This window comes from Elephas maximus, chromosome X, assembly GCF_024166365.1.
Source record: "Elephas maximus indicus isolate mEleMax1 chromosome X, mEleMax1 primary haplotype, whole genome shotgun sequence".
Classification (NCBI taxonomy): Eukaryota; Metazoa; Chordata; class Mammalia; order Proboscidea; family Elephantidae; genus Elephas; species Elephas maximus.
In genome coordinates this window covers 159,325,562-159,347,382 of record NC_064846.1, presented here as the reverse complement: position 1 = coordinate 159,347,382, position 21,821 = coordinate 159,325,562, and the positions used below count along the sequence as shown (strand labels likewise).

At 45.3% G+C, this 21,821-nt stretch overlaps 1 protein-coding gene across 5 annotated transcripts in view; it reads right to left on the bottom strand.

Moving 5' to 3' along the window:
- The window catches only part of MAP7D2 (MAP7 domain containing 2), a 142,241-nt gene extending 123,497 nt beyond the window's left edge, over positions 1–18,744 (bottom strand). For all 5 annotated transcript variants that reach the window (XM_049873257.1, XM_049873253.1, XM_049873254.1 and 2 more), the window contains exon 1: positions 18,595–18,744. In XM_049873257.1, the coding sequence (XP_049729214.1) occupies positions 18,595–18,646 (52 nt within the window). In that variant the 5' untranslated portion in view covers positions 18,647–18,744. The remainder of the gene's footprint in view (positions 1–18,594) is intronic.
- Positions 18,745–21,821: the final 3,077 nt, after the last annotated feature.

Genomic DNA, 21,821 nt, shown 5'->3' with positions numbered 1-21,821 from the left:
CGGAATGCTACCCAACTCATCCTATGAAGCCACCATCTCCCTGATACCAAAACCAGGTAAAGACATCACAAAAAAAAGAAAATTACAGACCTATATCCCTCATGAACATAGATGCAAAAATCCTCAACAAAATTCTAGCCAATAGAATTCAACAACATATCAAAAAAATAATTCACCACGATCAAGTGGGATTTATACCAGGTATGCAAGGCTGGTTTAATATTAGAAAAACCATTAATGTAATCCACCACATAAATAAAACAAAAGACAAAAACCACATGATCTTATCAATTGATGCAGAAAAGGCATTTGACAAAGTCCAACACCCTTTTGTGATAAAAACTCGTACCAAAAAAGGAATTGAAGGAAAATTCCTCAACATAATAAAGGGCATCTATGCAAAGCCAACAGCCAACATCACTCTAAATGGAGAAAGCCTGAAAGCATTTCCCTTGAGAACGGGAACCAGACAAGGATGCCCGTTATCACTGCTCTTATTCAACATTGTGCCAGAAGTCCTAGCCAGGGCAATTAGGCTGGACAAAGAAATAAAGGGCATCTGGATTGGCAAGGAGGAAGTAAAATTATCTCTATTTGCAGATGACATGATCTTATACACAGAAAACCCTAAGCAACCTCCAGAAAACTACTGAAACTAATAGAAGAGTTTGGCAGAGTCTCAGGTTATAAGATAAACATACAAAAATCACTTGGATTCCTCTACATCAACAAAAAGAACATCGAAGAGGAAATAACCAAATCAATACCATTCACAGTAGCCCCCAAGAAGATAAAATACTTAGGAATAAATCTTACCAAGGATGTAAAAGACCTATACAAAGAAAACTACAAAGCTCTACTACAAGAAATTCAAGAGGACATACTTAAGTGGAAAAACATACCTTGCTCATGGATAGGAAGACTTAACATAGTAAAAATGTCTATTCTACCAAAAGCCATCTATACATACAATGCACTTCCGATCCAAATTCCAATGTCATTTTTTAAGGTGATAGAGAAACAAATCACCAACTTCATATGGAAGGGAAAGAAGCCTCGAATAAGCAAAGCATTACTGAAAAAGAAGAAGAAAGCGGGAGGCCTCACTCTACCTGATTTCAGAACCTATTATACAGCCACAGTAGTCAAAACAGCCTGGTATTGGTACAACAACAGGCACATAGACCAGTGGAACAGAACTGAGAACCCAGATATAAATCCATCCACATATGAGCAGCTGATATTTGACAAAGGCCCAGTGTCAGTTAATTGGGGAAAAGATAGTCTTTTTAACAAACGGTGCTGGCATAACTGGATATCCATTTGCAAAAAAATGAAACAGGACCCATACCTCACACCATGCAGAAAAACTAACTCCAAGTGGATCAAAGACCTAAACATAAAGACTAAAACGATAAAGATCATGGAAGAAAAAATAGGGACAACCTTAGGAGCCCTAATACAAGGCATAAACAGAATACAAAACATTACCAAAAAGGATGAAGAGAAACCAGATAACTGGGAGCTCCTAAAAATCAAACACCTATGCTCATCTAAAGACTTCACCAAAAGAGTAAAAAGACCACCTACAGACTGGGAAAGAATTTTCAGCTATGACACCTCCGACCAGCGCTTGATCTCTAAAATCTATATGATCCTGTCAAAACTCAACCACAAAAAGACAAACAACCCAATGAAGAAGTGGGTAAAGGATATTAACACACACTTCACTAAAGAAGATATTCAGGCAGCTAACAGATACATGAGAAAATGCTCTCGATCATTAGCCATTAGAGAAATGCAAATTAAAACTACGATGAGATTCCATCTCACTCCAACAAGGCTGGCATTAATCCAAAAAACACAAAATAATAAATGTTGGAGAGGCTGCGGAGAGACTGGAACTCTTATACACTGCTGGTGGGATTGTAAAATGGTACAACCACTTTGGAAATCTATCTGGCGTTATCTTAAACAGTTAGAAATAGAACTACCATACAACCCAGAAATCCCACTCCTGGGAATATACCCTAGAGAAACAAGAGCCTTCACACAAACAGATATATGCACACCCATGTTTATTGCAGCTCTGTTTACAATAGCAAAAAGCTGGAAGCAACCAAGCTGTCCATCAACGGATGAATGGGTAAATAAATTGTGGTATATTCACACAATGGAATACTACGCATCGATAAAGAACACTGATGAATCTGTGAAACATTTCATAACATGGAGGAACCTGGAAGGCATTATGCTGAGCGCAATCAGTCAGAGGCAAAAGGACAAATATCGTATAAGACCACTATTATAAGATCTTGAGAAATAGTATAAACTGAGAAGAACACGTACTTTTGTGGTTACGAGGGGAGGAGGGAGGGAGGGTGGGAGAGGGTTTTTTACTGATGAATTAGTAGATAAGAACTGCTTTAGGTGAAGGGAAGGACAACACTCAATACATGGAAGGTCAGCTCAATTGGACTGGACCAAAAGCAAAGAAGTTTCCAGGATAAAATGAATGCTTCAAAGGTCAGCGGAGCAAGGGCGGGGGTTTGGGAACCATGGTTTAAGGGGACTTCTAAGTCAACTGGCAAAATAATTCTATTATGAAAACATTCTGCATCCCACTTTGAAATGTGGCGTCTGGGGTCTTAAATGCTAACAAGCGGCCATCTAAGATGCATCAATTGGTCTCATCCCTCCTGGAGCAAAGGAGAATGAAGAACACCAAGGTCACACGACAACTAAGAGCCCAAGAGACAGAAAGGGCCACAGGAACCAGAGACCTACATCATCCTGAGACCAGAAGAACTAGTTGGTGCCCGGCCACAATCGATGACTGCCCTGACAGGGAACACAACAGAGAACCCCTGAGGGAGGAGGAGATCAGTGGGATGCAGACCCCAAATTCTCATAAAAAGACCAGACTTAATGGTCTGACTGAGACTAGAGGAATCCCGGCGGTCATGGTCCCCAAACCTTCTGTTGGCACAGGATGGGAGCCATCCCCGAAGACAACTCATTAGACATGGAAGGGGCTGGACAGTGGGTAGGAGAGAGATGCTGATGAAGAGTGAGCTATTTGTATCAGGTGGACACTTGAGACTGTGTTGACATCTCCTGTCTGGAGGGGGGATGGGAGGATAGAGAGAGTTGGAAGCTGGCAAAATTGTCACGAAAGGAGAGACTGGAAGGGCTGACTCATTAGGGGGAGAGCAAGTGGGAGTACGGAGTAAGATGTATATAAACTTATATGTGACAGACTGACTTGATTTGTAAACGTTCACTTGAAGCTCAATAAAAGTTAATAAAAAAAAGTTAAAAAAAAATCAGTGGCCTCATCTCTAAGAATCCACACTTGATATCTGCTTCAGGGTAATAAAGGAACCCTGGTGACGCAGTGTTTAATACTCGGCTGCTAACCGAAAGTTCAACGGTTCGAACCCACCAGCCGCTCCTGGGAGAAAGATGAGTCAGTCTGCTTCCTTAAAAGATTTACAACCTTGGAAACCCTACGTGGCAGATTTACTCGGTCTTATAAGGTTTTTTTTTTTTTTTTATAGGGTTGCTATGAGTTGGAATCAACTCAACAGCAATAGGTTTTCCGGTTTCGGGGTAATAAGGCAGCAGAATAAAAATTTCAGAAAATGAACACCTTTTTTGTATTACACACTTAAAGAGGTCAAATAGTTTTAATCATGTTAGTCAAGTTTCAGCTGATTAGGCACTTAACGCTTACACATTCAACTTAGTCATCAGGAAAAAGGATGAAAATCATCACAGCCATGGATGATCATCTCTCTGATAAGTAGCCTACAACTATAAGACCACCCTCTAGACCAGTGCTGTCCAATAGAACTATCTGTGAAGACAGACATGTTCTGCATCTGTGATGTCCAATATGGCAGCTGCTAGCCATATGTGGCTATTAAGCACTTGAAATGTGGCTAGTGAGGCTGAAGAATGGAATTTTTAATATAAGTAGCCACATGTGGCTAGTGGCTACCATATTAACCCAAACCAAACCCATTGCAATTGAGCTGATTCCAACTCATAGCGACCCTATGGGACAGAGGAGAATTCCCCCGTAGGGTTTCCAAAGAGCAGCTGGTGGATTCGAACTGCCAACCTTTTGGTAGCAGCTGTAGCTCTTAACCACTACCCCACCAGGGTTCCCAAAGAGGGGCAGCGGGGAAAAATAAGGGCATTCCCTCTACTTCCCTGGGTCCTCTGTGGAAAGATGCTACAAGTGCATAAAGTGTGAAGAGAAAGACCACCTAGGACAATGAGAAATAGTACCTAGCAGAAGTTGACATATTTATAGGAGACGAACAGGAAAGCCCCTGGCTACACAGGCTCCTGAGTGGGGCACAACTGCACATGTTAAGAATTCCAATGTATAAATTAAGCTCTCAGTGGGAGAAAAAGAAACTGTTGAGAAACTAGTGAGTGTTGTATACCCGGTAGTGCTGTTCCACTAGCCACGGGGCAAACAAGTGTAAGTAACTGTACCTCCCCAATGCTCTAGCAACCTAGGAAAGAGCTTGCCACTTTCAATATGAGCCCCATCTCCTAACTAAGATGGATTTAGTCATAAGACAGTTCTGTATCTGGAGAACAGGGAAGACAAACCTAGGTGTCCAAAGGACTCACCTGTGGTGGGGGCTCGCACATGCACAAAACTGCCCCCAGTCCTCCAGTGAGAATCAACTGTTAGCCTGTCTATGGCCTCATGGTCCATTTTTATACTTCCATTTGTGGTACTTTTTAGTGCTCAGCTTGGTATGTTAAAATAAGTTAGAGACAGCTATCTCACCAGATCACTAGCTCCTTGGAAGGCAAAGGCTGTATGTGAATATGTAAATACACTGACGTAAATGTATACCATATACAAGTATATATTTTATGCCCCCCAAATTTTTTTTTTTAGACATCCAGCTGGGAACCTTGTGCTTGATACGTAGATAATGATAACCACTCCTGCTTCTTCATGCAGTGCTATCCATGTGAAGTCACTCTACTAAGCACTTCCCACACATTACCTCATATCATCCCCGTGTCGATCCCCTGATGTAGTTTGTGTTATTATCCCCACTTCACATGCAAAGAACCTGAGGCTAGAAGAGACCAAGAAACTAACCTACAGCCTGCAGCTAGCTAGTGGCCAAGCCAGTATCTGGTCAGCTGAAGATCTGAAGGGGTAAATTCTTATTGAATTGAAATTAACTGAAGAAAAAGGTGAAAATGTTACATTACAGGAAATTTGTATGAAAAGGTTAGAGAAGGGAGACATCACTCTCACAGGAGTAAATGCCAGACAAAAAGTCATGTTAGGAAGGCATAAGGAACGCAGAGACATATGGCCCATGGAAGGTCCCAGGCCACTTGGTCACCACATTTGTGGGGACTGGGAGGATTTTGGGAAAAGGATACCGAGTGGTTGTTCTGCATGTCTGCAGAGGGTGTAGCAAGAGGAGAGATGTCTGTATGAACACAAAGCTGACCCATGAAGTGAGGGGTGCCCCTCCAGCCTCAGAAGCATCACAAGGTCCAAAGTCTGTCCTGCAAGAAGTTAACCCCACCTTTTTACAGGGGCCAGCTCACCCCACCTTATCTCTCAAGACCCCAGCTAGCCTCCAGACCCAGCACCCACAGATGGGAACCTCAAAAGGCCAGTCCCTCGGCTTGCTTGGCTCATGATGACAGGAAGCAAAGAGGAAGCCGGGGTCCAAATCTTGGAGGGACAGTTCTCAGCGTGGATGCAGCCACCTGACCTCACCACAACACAAATACACCAGGCAGAGAGGACATCAGAAGCTCACCAGCAGACTCAGAACCAACCCAGGACTCCACACACACGACCACAGCCCTGTTAAGACTGCTGCAACCCTCCTGACGTGTGTACCAGCCACACTGCTCAAGGCACACTCTTACCTTCATTCTGGCGTGGTTGGCTTGTTCTCTGACCAGCACATGAATCAGACCTGCAATTATTCAAACAACTAAAGCTGTGACACTGTCAGTATGTTTTTCAATGGGGATCAGTAATCCCGAACAGGTCTGTCACAATAACTCCTACCCCAAGACAGCATTTTCCTCCAAAGGCCAACTCTCTCTGGATCCAAATACTGACCAGCCAGGGCTTGGCTGAGGACCGAGGTTTTCCCACGAGGGCCGTGGGACACACACGCAAACCACACCCAAAAGGGTCAAAGTAATGCCAAGCTGCAGGAATGCTGCCAGCACCTCAGCGGCCTGGAGAGATAAGACCGAGGCCCCGAAACCTTATAGCCCTCATGAAAGCAGGTGTGTGCCCAGCAAAATAAATTCAGGGATAGAACAGAACACAGACAGGGGTCACTCACAGCACGATATTCCCAAAGGAAGCCACCATCCTGCCTGCCTTTGGTCTAATACTAATTCCACTTTCCGGTTTTATTTCACCTCTGCCAATACATCTACGTCTACCACCCTGAGTCCAGGGGCATGTGAGATTCATTCCACTCCGGCTTTGCCTTCCACAGGAATCCCCTCTTCCAGTTTCCAAGGAGGGCATAAGTACACGCTATATTCCCTTAGACAAAGCACTACTTACCTTTGAGTCTTCCCTTCTACAATCGAGAAGCTGCAGTGCTTTGCTACACGAGCAGAGCCCAGGGAAAAGGAAAACTTGAGTCCCCGCAAAAGGTCCAAGATCAGACTCCCCAGAGGCCTGCCGGAACTGCATTTTCCTCCCTCATTTACATAGGTGAAGTCATTTCGAACCAACGCCCTCAGGAGTTGAGGCCCAAGCCTCCTTCTAGGGCATTACTCACTTATAGATTAACCACCCAGAGAAAGACAACAGTGTGCAGAAGCTAGAAACCAGGTCCTTCACTCTGTTCCTATTTTTCTTTGGGAGAAACTGTACCTCGGATCCAGAGATAGGACTGTACTCACGGGCTTTCATTCACATCTTTAGCTCTGCTTCCCTAGTCTGGCTGAAAAACGGTCCTTATTCCTTTACCATCATCCAAATAGTACTAACTGAATCATCTACTCAATGCCCCGCCTCATGAAGGAGTGTACGCTTTGCTAACACAGGCATGGAAACAAATATTTATAATAGTGATTAAATTATAATAAAGGTCTTATTGGAGCAAAGGAGGACACACTGCCCTGCCCAGGGGTGGCAGCCATAGATGTGCTCCTCTACCAGAATGGCTAAAATTAAAGACTGAAAATACCAAGTGCTGACAAAGATGTGGGGAAATGGGAACTGTCTCCTACACTGCTGGCGGGAATGCAAAATATCAGCCAACCTCAGGGGAGGAGGGTATAATTCAATCAATCACGACTATGTAGTGAGACCCCAAAAAAAGCTCTGGACATGGAAGCTCCATGCACTTCCTGGTTGGTGAAAGACACTGATGCACGTGGGAGGGTAGCTTGTACCTTTGGGACATGGAAGCCTCACATTGGAAAGCCTCATAAACCTCGCCTTATGTTGTCTCTTCATTTATATCCTTTTGCTGTAATAAAACTGTAATAGCAAGTGTCTTAGTTATCTAGTGCTGCTGTAACAGAAATGCCACAAGTGAATAGTTTTAACAAAGAGAAATTTATTGTCTCACACAATCTAGGAGGCTAGAAGTCCGAATTCAGGGTGCCAGATCCAGGGGACGGCTTTCTCTCTCTGTCGGCTCTGGGGGAAGGTCCTTGTCGTCAATCATACCCTGGGTCTAGGAGCTTCTCAGTACAGGGATCTTGGGTCCAAAGGACGTGATCCCCTCTTGGTTCTGCATTCTTGGTGGCAGGAGGTCCCCTTGTCTTTCTGCTCACTTCTCTCTTTTATATTTCAAAAGAGATTGACTCAAGGCACAACCTAATCTTGTAGACTGAGTCCTGCCTCATTAACATAACTGCCTCTAATCCTACCTCACTAACATCACAGAGGCAGGATTTACAACACAAAGGAAAATCACATCAGAGGACAAAATGGTGGACAATCACACAATATTGGGAATCATGGCCTAGCCAAATTGATGCACATATTTTTGGGGGGACACAATTCGAGTTCTGTGAATCATCTGTACTCCCAAGGGAGTAGTGGGAGCCAGCAGGTCAGAAGTGAGGGAGGCACTGGGGCCACCTGAAATTTGCAGAACTGTAAATTTTAATTTGTGAGTTCTGACCTAACTCTGGCGGTTAGGGTCAGAGTACGAAGCATTGCATGGGTAGCTGGTGTCAGAACTGAAGTGGAATTGAGTGGAATAGACTGTACTGATTGCAACTGACTGTTACAATGGTACACTGCTGGCCCTGAGGATGAAGAAAGGGGCCACGAGCCAAGGAATGCAATAGCCTCTAGAAGCTGGGAAAGGCAAGGAAATGGGGTCTCCCTTAGAGCCTCCAGAAAGGAACACGGCCCTGCTATATTGATTTTGGGACTTCTGGCCTCCAAAATTATAAGATAATAAATTTGTGTTGTTTTAAGACACTAAGTTTATGGTAATATGTTACAGCAGCAACAGAAAACTAAGCGACTTTAGAAAAACGGATTGGCATTATCTATCAAAGCTGAATATATGCCTACCCTATGACCCAACAATTCCACCCCTAGGTATGTACCCAACAGAAATGCGTATGTATGGGCACCAAGAGACATGTACAAGCATATTCAAAACGGTTTTATTTGAGTCAAAAACTCGAAATAACTCAATTGTCCATTAGTAAAAGAATGACTAAAATGAATTGTGGTCTAGTCACATAATGGAATACTGTTCAGTAATAAAATAGACATTAACTATCGATACATGCAACACCAATGAAAAAAATCAGACACAAAAAAGTACATGAATCTATTTTAATAAAGTCCAAAAACCAGCAAAACTAATCTATAGTGACAGCAATTAAACCTGTTGCTACCTTGCGGGGGAGGGCACTGACTAGGAAGAGGCACCAGGGAGCCTTCTGGGTGCTGAAAATATTTAGTTTCTTGATCTGGCTGATGGTTACACAGCGTTATATGTAAAAATCCACCAGGCTGTGCACTTAAGATTTGTACACTTTAGTTTCCAACATGCCAACTCCAAGTTTATTTGCACATGATTTGTCTGTATTAACATAATCGACGTTGTACTGGAAAAAGGAAGAGAAAGAAAAAAAGAAAACCACCAAAAAGTGTATGGAGTCAGGGAAGGCTTCAGGGCGGAGGCGAAGTATGAGGCAAGGACTGAAGGATGAACTGGGCAGACAAGGATGAACACAGCAGACACGGAGAAGAAGGGAATTCTGGGCAAAGTAAACAGCATGCACATCAGCAGTGAGGTACAGGACGGTGCCAAGTGTGCTGGACACAGCAAGCTGGGGGGTCACTGGCCAGAGAGAAGGGGCTGGGGGGTAAGTGCGAGCCTGGTTCCAACCTGCCTGGGAAACCCCATCAGCAGTTCAGGCTCTGCTCTCCAGAAGTGCTAGGCAGGTGTCAGAGCAGGTTAAGCAAGAGAGTGACATGATGGATCCATCACAGGCTGTGAAAGGTAGGGCGACCTGGACAGAGGGATAGAGACCACTAAAGTTCTTGTGATTATGGTCAGGCCAGATATGCCAGGGCCTGACTCAAGGCACTGGTGGTGGGATGGGATCATGAGGTGAAGGAGGCAGAACCCAGGGCTTGGTGGCCGTGGGGGAAGGTGAGAAGGAGGCCTGTGAGTCCACCGCTAATGAGAAGGGTGAGGACCAGACACACCCTTCCCTCTGCTCCCTGGGCTGGCCATGCAGTATCACAGCATCTCAGCGATGGAAGGCACCAGTAAGATTACCTAGTGCACCATCTCATTTTACAGACAAGGAACTGCGATCTGATGAGCCAATGCCCAAGGCCACAGTTTGTGAGGAGCAAGCTGGAACGAGAAAGTTGAGACTTATCTCCTTTAGACAGTACATCCTAGAGAAGAGGGAACATGACTAATTCAGCCAGGGTGCCCAGGACACCTGCCTCCAAATGCCCTCACCAACCTCACTTCCCACCACAAGGTTCTCTGGCCTAAACCCGTGGTCTGGGTCATCGCTGTCCCTGCCAACCTCTCACTGGAAAAGTTCCTACCATTCACCTAAATCCTGGATATCTAACAGTTTTTTCTAATGGTTTGGTAATGCCTCCTAAGTCAATCTGGATTCACCAATCAAGCTGCATAACCACAGACCCTGGTTTCAGTCTTTACCTTTCAGAGTCTTGCCAACTTGACAAGCTGAGGCAGGGATGGAGGGAGGTTGGCTGACCGCAGGCAATGCAGGGGTGCCAGGAACCAGAAATAAGCTTTGGCTACTAGGTTCCATCAGTGCCCTGTAGACCCGATATGAACCACAGGAGCTAACTGCCAAGGCGCTAATTGCTGCTTCTGTTCTTAGCAAGCTGCATGCATCAGAGAGTGGTTGAATGACAACTGCCAAATACCAGAGCCTGTACAGTAGAAACCAAGAAAGGATAGGTTTGGAATTACCTGAGGCCTGAAATTCATTTCTCATTTCTAATCCTAATTTGGCAAGGTTAGTCGACATCTATTTAATTGTACTATGCAATATGGGAGCCATTACTACATGTTTAAAGGAGCCCTGGGGCGCAAGAGTTAAGCACTCAGTTGCTAACCGAAAGGTTGGCGGTTTGAACCCACCCAGCAGCTCCACGGAAGAAAGACCTGGTGATCTGCTCCCATAAAGATCGCAGCCTAGAAAACCCTATGAGGCAGTTCTACTCTGTCACACCAGGTCACTATGACTCGAAATTGATTCAACGGCATCTAACAACAACCAAATGTTTAAATTTATTTAGTTAAATAATTTAAAATTAGATAAAATTTTAGTTCCTTAGATATACCAGCCTCAGTGTTCAACAGTCACATGCGGCTAGTGGCTACCATATGGGACAGTGTAAACTCATAACATCTTCATCGTCATGGAAAGTTCTACTGGTCAATGCTGTACCTTGTGTGTGGTACCTCCTACTTGACTGGCCTGATTATAAGAGGTGGAGGCATTCGCTCTGAACTCATCTTTACATGCCAAAGTGGCAAGAATCTTTTCGATTTTTTAAGTAAAGATAAAATTATGTACCACAAAGGACATTCAACACTCCTCGGTAGAAACTGAGAGAAACCGAGAGAGATTAAAGCTGAACAGGTATAGGGAACAGAGTTTCTCTCACTTCTTTGCTCTTCTATAAAAAAGGGTTAGTATTATCCCAGATTACGGATATGTGGAAATTAACAAGCTATTAAGAAGAAGCAATTATTCTTTAGAAATGATTTGTGACTGATGAAAACAAAATCAAGTGAGGTGGAAATCTGGGAGGGTGAGGAGGGGACAAAAGGAGAGTGTGAACGTGTTGTGCAGTAAGAAAACTACAATTAAAATCAGTAATTTTTTAAAGAGAACTTTTTTGCTGGAAGATATACTAAAACTGCTTAAGTAATATTGGTTCCTCAGCTAATGGAAATAATCACTGTTAAATTTTGTTTGTAACACACGTCTCTACGGGGGGAAAAATTACCTGAGTGCAAGGAAAGCTTCCACCGAAGGCTGTCATAATATTTCACCACCAATTGTCACCCCTGACTGGTACTCAAGTGAACCGAACACAGACAATTAATAAGGTAGAAAAGAGCAAAAATTCCTAGGAGGCGACACTATCCCCATGCATAGAGCCCTGGTGGCTCAGTGATTAAGAGCTCAGCTGCTAACCAAAAGGTCAGCAGTTCAAATCCACCAGCCACCCCCATGGAGCAGTTCTACATATAGAACTATAGGGTCGCTATGAGTTGGAATGGACATGATGGCAACCGATTGGCTTTTTTTTTTTTCTTTTCTAACAAGTGGAGTGCTAAAACTGCATGCCTAGGCATTGAAGGAACAGAACACAGAGCAATCCCACAGGGCAAAATGTTTTAAAAAATAAGCATAGCATCAAATATAGAACTTGTTTTGCCCAGTTTACAATTCAGATAATTATTTCAAGTTAATGTCAGATGTCGTTTTGAAACAGGGACACAGAGCACTGCTTAATAAAGCGCTTTAGGCACTTGGTGAGAGACTTGAGCTACAAGGGCATTTCCTGCTCAGGATTGATTAATTTCATGTATTCATGTATGCTTGCCCTCCCTCTTTCCTCTCCCTCCTTCCAGAAGGGATTACGTAGCTCTGCTTGTATAAAATACAGCAGAAACAAATATAAAATGTAGGCAAGAGAGAGAAAAACAAAAAGGTCAGGGTAGAAAGATGCTGCTGAGGAGGAAGTTAATTCAATATATCTATCACAGGAACCGGGATGCCATCCTGGTTGACTTGCTAAACCAATAGTCAACTCTTAAGGACTCAGTGTCCAAAGATAAAACCAGACCAACTGCTCAGGAAGGGGACAACTTGGCCCAGGCAGGGACTTGTCCTGCAGGCCCTGGAAGTGGGTGTTGGGTAATTGACCTGGTCCAGTAAGGCCCTCTATCCGCCCCCCCCCCCACAAAAACCCACTGCCATCAAGTCGATTCCAACTTATGGCAACCCCATATATAAAACAGAACTGCTCCATAGGGTTTTTCTGGCTGTAATCTTTTACAGAAGCAGATCGCCAGGCCTTTCCTCTGTGGTACCACTGGGTGGGTTTGAACCACCAACCTTTAGGTTAGTAGTCAAGCACAAACCATTTGCACCACCCAGGGACCTAAGGCCCTCTACACTCAATGCCAACTCTCTCATACAATCAAACATAGGACGAAGGAGGAGACACCAGCCTGTGAATACACAGGAACTGCCCAACAGATAACATGATCCCCAGAGCTAAGGCATCTGTCCTATCTGCCAACCAATACTTGTTGATACTTCTGTGAACACGTGCTAGGAAGGCACCGTACCAGCCCTGGGAGGAGATTACCAGACTCGACATCACAGAGCCCATCGCAACTGCTCAGCAGACCCTACCCAGCAGAGGGGGTCCCCTACCAGACTCTAACACCAAACCTCTTAGATCCTAAGCTAGCCAATACCACCCTCTCCTCTGACTGGCCTATCTTTTTTTATACTATGTTTTCCCTCAATTAACACCTTACTTATGAAGTCAAGCCTAACCTTTCCACAATTTGTCAGGGTCCCCAAGACAACAGCTTCCCCCTTCCCTAACCTGTGGAAGAACCTCACCAAACACAATCCCAGAGCACTAAAGAAAAAGCAGCTTAAGATCCCAACTCTACCCTTAGCAGTTGGGATCTAGGACTGCTTCATCTTATTGCAGGGGAGGCCATTTTATCAAAATGTCTTCCCAATTCCACTAACCACATCCATGCAAAAGAGATCCAAGATGGACTCAATACCACTGCACACATAAACCAAAAACCAAACCCGTTGCTGTTGAGTCGATTCCAACTCAAAACAACCCTATAGGACAGAGTTGAGCTGCCCCATACAGGTTCCAAGGAGTGGCTGGTGGATTCGAACTGCTTACCTTTTGGTTAGCAGCTGAGCTCTTAATCACTGCGCCACCAGGGCTCCACTGCACACACACTGCCCTTAATACCATATTTGATGGCACAGTAACTCCACTTAATAGTACAGTATTCAAAGGGACCATGAGGCTCATTCTACACCAACAGAACTTTCTGCTAAGATGGAAATGTTCTCTAGATCAGCACTGTCCAATACAGTAGCCACTTGAAATGTGAATAGTCCAAACTGAGAAGTACTGGAGGTGTAAAATATACACTGGATTTCGAAGGCTTAGTGTAAAGAAAAGAATGTAAAATATCTTGTTCATAATATTTTATATTAATTACATGTTCAAATGATATTTTTGGATATACTGGGTTAAATAAATCATATTATTAAATTAATTTCACCTTTTTTTAAATGTGGCTACTAGAAGATTTAAAATTACGTATGTGGCTGGTATTATATTTGTATTAGCCAGCACCAACCTATTATTTAGCAATTTTCTTTAAATGGACTTTATTTTCACTTTTTACTCACTCTGATAATATTCTCAAAATCAGTTTGTACTAGTTGTGTTTTTATAACACAATCAAAGAATCTATAGAACTATTAACATAAAATTAAAAAAATAAGTTTACCCATGTGCAACCTAAAACCCTCTTGGGTGCCATCACCTTTTGAGAAATGCTGGCCCAGAGCAGAGCTACTCAAAGTGTGGTCTGTGGACTGGTGCAGCCTCCTAATTGTTCATTATCAATCTGCAATAAGGACATAAATTGAGAGTAAGCCTTTAGAAATGTTCACAGCAATCTGACAGAGTGATTTGATATCAATTGATATCCTTGAATCTAATATTTAATCTAATCCAATATCTAAAAGTGTTAATTATGGTGTTGGCGAAGAATATTGACTATACCATGGATTGCCAGAAGAACTGCCCCATAGGGTTTCCTAGGCTATAAGCTTTACAGAAGCAGATCACCAGGTCTCTTCTCCCAAGGAGCTGCTGGTAGGTTCAAACCACTGACCCTTAGGTTAGCAGCTGAGCTCATAACCCTTACACCATCAGGACTCCTAATTCCCTCCTTACTAGGGAACAATGGGAAAATACCTCTGGCTCAGTAAAACAAGATTTACCTGCAGAATGCACTGGCAGACTCAATAGGCCTCAGGAAACATGCTTTGTAGTTCCATTATCTCAAACCCCTCCACCCACACTTACTTAATTTGTACATATTTACTGAGCACTAAACGCAGCGTATCTACACCCGGTATAATACACTCGGCAAACATTGGTTATGGACCTACTGTGTCCAACAGCTCTGGGGAGGGAGGTCAGATAAAGGGTCAGTCACCCTCTATAGCCTAAGGAGATCAGCTGGTGCCACACAATATTCATCACCAGGTGGCCCTGGGCAAAGTATGTATAACCTGGATCCGGGCCTTGCCCTCAGGCCGATGATCTAATAAAGGAGGTAACAGGAAACTAACAGTGGCTAACACAGCTTGAGCACTTAGTGTGTGTCAGGCACTGCTTTACAGGTGTTCATTCATTCATCCTCGAAACAATGCCAAAAAAAAAAAAAAAGCTTCTGTCTCCCAGGGTTGTTCCTAAGCCCATTTTAGAGATGAGAAAACCAAAGCTCAGAGATGCCAAATAATTTGCCCAGTATGACACAGCAAGAAGGGGAGACCTTCATGTACAGGTAGTCTGGACCTCAAGCTACTCAGCTCTACAGCAACAGCAGCAGCCACCAGCCCAGGGTCTGGCTCACAGTAGACACCTGTCATGGATTGAATTGTGTTCCCCCAAAATATGTGTCAACTTGGTAGGCCATGATTCCCAGCATTGTGTGGATATCCTTCATTTTGTGATCTGATGTAATTGTCCTATGTTTGTAAATCCTAATCTCTGCCTGTGGTTAATGAAGCAAGATGAGGTTAGGTTAAAGAGGATTAGGGTGGGACACAACACCCTTACTTAGGTCACAGCCTTGACCCAATGTAAGGGAGTTCCCCTGGGGTATGGTCTGCACTACCTTTGATCTTACAAAAGATAAAAGGAGAGGTGAGCAGAGAGAGGGGGATCTCCTACCACCAAGAAAAAAGAGCCCGGAGCAGAGCTGGCACCCTGAATTCAGACTCCTAGCCTACTAGACTATCAGAGAATAAATCTCTTTTTGTTAAAGCCATCTACTTGTGGTATTTCTGTTATAGCAGTACTAGTTAACTAAGACAGAGCCCATTGAATGTCTGCTGGAATGAACTAGAAGGTTAAGGGTACTCGGCAAAGTAAGTGCTTCTTTGAAAGTACTATGGACACAGACTGAAAAAAGCTCTTTAATTGATTGACAGGCACCTAGAGCAAGGGAAAGCCTGAAGGAGGAGGGGCCTGTGTAGGGCACAGAAAGGGAAGAAGGGGGCATTTTAGGCAGGGGGGAGCACAGGATCAGTTGAAATTTGGTGATTCTACCTTTTGGCTAAAGGTATTTAAGCAAACTGAAACAGGCTCGCGCTCCTCTTTTGTTACACTGTGCACATAACAAAACCAAAAACCAAACCCACTGCCATCGAGTCAATTCTGACTCATAGCGACCCTATAGGACAGAGTAGAACTGCCCCATAGAGTTTCCAAGGAGTGCCTGTCGGATTTGAACTGCCAACCTCTTGGTTAGCAGCCGTAGCACTTAACCATTACACCACCAGGGTTTCTGTGCATATAACACAAGCACTAAAAAGAATAGTACATTCGGTAATTTTCATCCCAGGGAAAACTAAACAGAAAGAAAAGAAGGCATCGCTGGTGGGTAATGGAAATATGAGCAGGATTTGAATATCAGGAGGACCTGTTGCTGGAGGAAACAACCAGACGTATTCGCTTGCTACAACAGTTCCCAGGAAACCACTCACCAACTCGTATCCCCCAAATGTGCAACATGAAATTGGATGAACCAACCTGAAATCCTAAACATCTCAGGCCTTTTTGTCTTCTCTGGCCCCCACCACACTCGGCATAAGCTTAGGACCAATGAGCACTTCTCACTAAGAATGGATCCCAGAAGGCCTTGAGCAAACAAAAATGGTCAGTATCCAGGGCGGATTACAAGAAAACCTCAAGAATTAAGATTTTTCCGAGGATGACTTTCATTTTTCTAAGTACCTGGCCTCACTAACCCCTAGAAGAACCAACCATGGTACCTACCACCTGGCACCTAACTCGAACACTGATTTTTCCACACCAACAGCAAGGTACACAGACATTTATTTAATACTTTACACTTTCACTCAACATGTCTTTCTGTATTTCCAATTTCAAATGAAGAAAAGCAGCTTTAGGCTAATCATCGTATTAGTACAAAATACATTAAATGGTTATACAATAAGGTTTCCAAAAAGAACAACAGAATCCCCCTTATTAAGTTCCTTCAAATAAATTTAAATACCACAGATAAACTGAAGGCCCAACCACACAGCCTCTTACCTCTTCTCCTTAGTACCACAAAGCACTGAGATAACCCACTATTTAAACTCCCAACCACATAAAAATATAAACTTCAAGAACCTCTCCTTTCCAATGCATTCTTCTACTAGGTCACCTACCAGGGAGGGCCTGTTCAGGTGGGTTGATGGGTGGTTAGGTTCTGGGTTTTTCCCTAGTAGATGCAGCAAAGTTTCTCAAGCAAAAAGGATAAAAACAGAAGTACGTATTTTAAACGTGTTTATATCACTACCCTGTAATATTCGTTAAATTCTGCCTTTAAAAAAATGCACGATGAAAAACACAAACTGGAAATTATTTAAGCCGCCCTCTTCTTCTGTAAATGAGGCAACTGGGAGTCCAATCAGAAAATACTCATCCCCTATCAATGAAACGTAGTGGTTAAGTGCTATCGCTGCTAACCAAAAGGTCTGCAGTTCGAATCCACCAACCGCCCTTATGAGGCAGTTCTACGCTGTCCTATAGGGTCGCTATGAGTCGGAATCGACTTAAACGCAACGGGTTTGGGTTGGTTTACCAATGAAAAGCATGTTTTAAGTGACTGGAGAACATTTTCCTTGATTTTTTCCCCTTTTCTTGCTCCCCCTGAGAGAAAATACTCATCTTCACTATGTGATAATCCATCCAATGGAATACTTAGGATCTGTATGCTTTTTTGGTATGTATGTTATACCGCAATAAAGAATGATTTCAAAATAGCTCGCATTATTAACTCTAAAAAAAAGTGTTACGGGGGGGGGGAAACAGCTTGAAATCGGTTTCCACGCTGTTTACCCGCCCCCCTCCCCCAACCACTTTACATTACGTTAACACAATACGCCAGACCTCCTTCTCCAAAATTCTGCCCAGTGTCCTCAAAATTTCCCCTACTCCTCTCGGTCCTGGACAGCGAGTCCAGAGCTTCAGAAGGCAGCTGCAGCCACCGGAGCAGGGAGGCTCCCTCGCCGCGCTGACACGTGAGGGGGCCGCGGCCGGTCTCGACACCCGGCCGGCCTGCCTGGCCCGGTGTCTCCCCGAGGTGCGTCTCCTTCGCAGGCCACCGAAGGCCTCTGCGAGCGCAGCCGTGTGGCGGGGCCACCCGGCCCAGGACACGCGTCCGCCCATTCGGGACCCAGTCGGTCGCGGGCGCTCCCTCCTCCCACAGACAGTGGTGACATGCTGGTTCTACCGCCCCCCCCCCGCCCCGGGCAGCCGCGAAGCGCGACGCCTGGCACCCTTTCCGCTCGCATGAGGATCCCAGAACGTCCGGAGGTCGGACGCTTAGGCCCGGCGACCCCCAACGGCCAATCGGTGCGCCCAGTGCCCCCAACCCAGGCTGCTCGGCAAGGGCAGGGGCCGACCCCAGGGGCCCTCTCTGGCGTCAAGCGTGGGCCCGGGCACCCCCACCCCAAACACACTTGTCACCCACCTGAAGCCATTCACCCAGGCCACCCCGGGAGGGGACCACGCTGCCGGCAGCGCGAGGACGCGGGACCGAGGTCTCGCGCCCCCCAGCCCCAGGCCGGCGGAAGGCCGTTTCTTCAGGTTCGCCCCCCCCCACCTGGCCCCCACAGCAACTGCCTGCGCAGCCGCCCCGCCCCCTCGCCTCGCGGCGCCCCGGGGCCCCAAGAGCCCCCCACGCGCCCCCCGCACCTCCGAGTCCCTACCTGAAGGCCGGTTGTGAGGCGGCGAGTTCCGCGACGCGCCCGGGTCGGCCATCTTCCAGGGGAGCCGCACTCGCCCCGCAGCCCCCTCGTCGCGCCCCTCAGCCACCGCGGCGCTCCTTCGGGACGCGCGGGCCGCACAGGCGCACTCCCGGCCCACCGCGCCGCACGGGCTTTCGCGCGCCCGCCCGTCCGCGCACGCGTCCTCACTCAGCGCGCGCACACCTCGTGCACAGACGATGCGCACTCCGGGCCTAACGCAGCACGCGCACACACGCACAGCACACACGGTCGACCTCACACGGTGCTGTATATACATAGTGCGCGCGCACACAGCATGCACACGCATGGCGTGCACACAATTCCTCAAGTATGCAGTGCTTACCTGCAGCACTCACAAAGTACACACACAGTTTCATCACACCTCTCCGTGCAGTGCACGCACACTTTACTCAAGTCGAGTATATACATAGGATCAGACACGGATTGACCAGTAAGCATGCTATGCGCCAGTTTACAGTAAGCAAGGTATGCATGGGCTTAATGGTGTTTACTAATTTTCTGTAGTTGCACAATTTCACAGGAGTTTTACCACATCAATCAGGTGAAATTGTGCACTACAGATTAGTAAACACAATTAAACCTGTGTGTACCTTGCTTATTGGGTAATCTCTCCCACCATAGGGTGCATGTTCTCACACACCACAAGCACACACGCGCTCACTCAACACGTCCATGTTCTCACAGGCCGTGCACACACGTCCACACACACACACTGGGAGTCTGCACGAGGACTCTACGCTGCAGCTCTGGAAACGGCTCCTGGCTGGGGACTCAGGCGCTCATCGGGACAGTGTCACGTGTGCAGACGCCTGGAGGGCGGCCCGGGAGACCTGGGGGGGTCCACCCTTCCATACCCAGTTAGGGTCGAGTCCTCGAGGTGCCCAAGTGGCTCACGCTTGGTCCCCTTCTCCAACGCCCTCGCAGGCGTGTGATCACCCAGGGCAGGACTCCAGCAGCCACAGAGGCCGGCCTTCAAGGAAGGGCACTGGCACGTGGTCGGGCTGACCTCGACCTCGCAGCCATGTCCCACTTCACCACGGATTCCGCCTGAAAGCACCTCGACGGTTCCGCTTCTTCTTGGCACAAATAATAAGCCCTAGAGAAATCTCTGCAAGGTGAGCCTGCCTGGGAGGACACCCAAGAAACTGCTGAACGTGTTGCCTCGGGAGTGGGGATGGGGAAAGGGGACTTTCTTTCCCCTGGAAATCTTTTTACGCCTGCCATGTGCATTATTACCTTTTATAAAACATACACATTGAAAAAAGCATCTTTGCTCAGCCTGCTCAAGCCTCCAGGTGTTTACCCAGGCATAGCCTGCCAAGTGATAACCTGTCCCTGTCCAGTCTCCTTCGTCCCTGGGTCACCCGGGGATACACGTTTCTCTGTTGGATGATGACCAGCCGCCTTTGAAGTTTTTATTCCCACCCCTGGGGGAGGAGGGGAAAGGAATGCGTGATTTAAAACGGAGCTGAACAATGGGTGCAAGGCTTTTTAGGTGGGGAATGATGAAAATGTCCTAAAATTAGCTCATGGTGATGGTTGCACAACTGTAAATATACTAAGAACCACTGAATTATACACTTTAAACGGTGAACTTTATATGTATAGCTCAAAAAAAAGGCAGCAGCAGCTGAAACCCTCAAGAGCGTGTATCTGAATTCTTGGCGAAAAGTTTGGAAAGTCTCTTTGTGACACAAAAATGTTTTTGACGAACGTGTTCCTGATATGCCCAAAGGTGTGCCGGGAGGAGGGTGAGTGTGCTGTGAAAGCCAGCAGGGGAGTTCAGACAGACAGACATCGAGGAGCAGGAAAATGGTTAAGTCAGGGCTGGTGCCCTGGGCCCTGCTGAAAGCTGTTTGTAACCCAATAAGATGGAGCGAAATTAATAAGGACATAGGAGATATTTTCCTTTTATTCCTGTTTTCACCTTTTTCTTACAGACCTTGCACGTGACTTTAATTCATTCGAGTTCACAGCTGACTGACATCAGTCAGTATAGCACCCCTCCCTAGTTCTATTTTTTTCCTCCCTTTACTTTCTATTCCCATTCCCATTCCTCTCCCTAGCCACGACACCCCCTCTGTTTAAAACCATCCCTTGACCCGCGGGACATATGGCACACACCTACATTTTCCAGCTCTCGGGTTTATTGGGAAGCTGCTTTCCCACTGAGAGTATGTGCAGCTGTCGGGAGGGGACCTGTATAACTGTTTGAAACGGAAGAAATGGGCTTGTGCCACAAATTAGTTTTTACAGCGTATTGTATGAGGTAATGCATCCTGTAGGGGCATATGTGTCCCAACAACCTGCTCCAGAGTCCACAGGAACTTACGTGTTCCAGAGTCCAACACGACATACGTGTCCCACCAATCCTACCCTCTTGAGTCCAGAGGGACGTATGCATCCCAGCAATCCTACCCTCTGAGTCCACAGGTACACACTCAATGATTCAGTATGCATTCTATTAATGAGAACAATTTTTATCAACAAAAAATTATTTTAATTATTCAGTCATGAATGAGTTTTTATATTTTCATAGCTCTGCATCTATTCTTGAAACATACTGTTATGAAGATAAGCACACATTTTTAATTTATACAATCCTGTTTTTCCTTGTTTGACATTGTTTTCAAGACCTATGCATTGCAGATGTATACAAGTATCAAACTAGCCATTCAATCTCGGTTACGCTTCTGTAAATTGGCTATTCGGTCCTTGTTTCTAATGACCTTTGTCATTTTCTTGTTGATTTCCAGGGGTTTCTTGTATTCTAGATAATTCCTTCTGGGTTTAACTGTTGCAAGTATTTTACCTTAGCCTGCTGTCCTTCCCTAAGATGAGCAAAACTCCGTATTTTTTATGCCGAAATCCACCAAAAAACTTTTTATATGGCAATAAAAGTTGAAGTAAATGTTTACAGAGAAATTCTACCCAATTCCTTTACCCACATTCACCTATTGTTAGCATTTTACCGCACTTGCTTTTTTATCATTTGCACTAGTTTATCTATTTTTTATCCTCAACCGTTTGAAAGTTGCATACATATGCATGGTCCTTTCCCCCTAAATACTTGTATTTTCTAATAAGGATATTCTCTAACAAAACCACGAGTTATCAACTTCAGTAAGATTAACATGGATACAATAATTTTATCTAATTGACCCTCA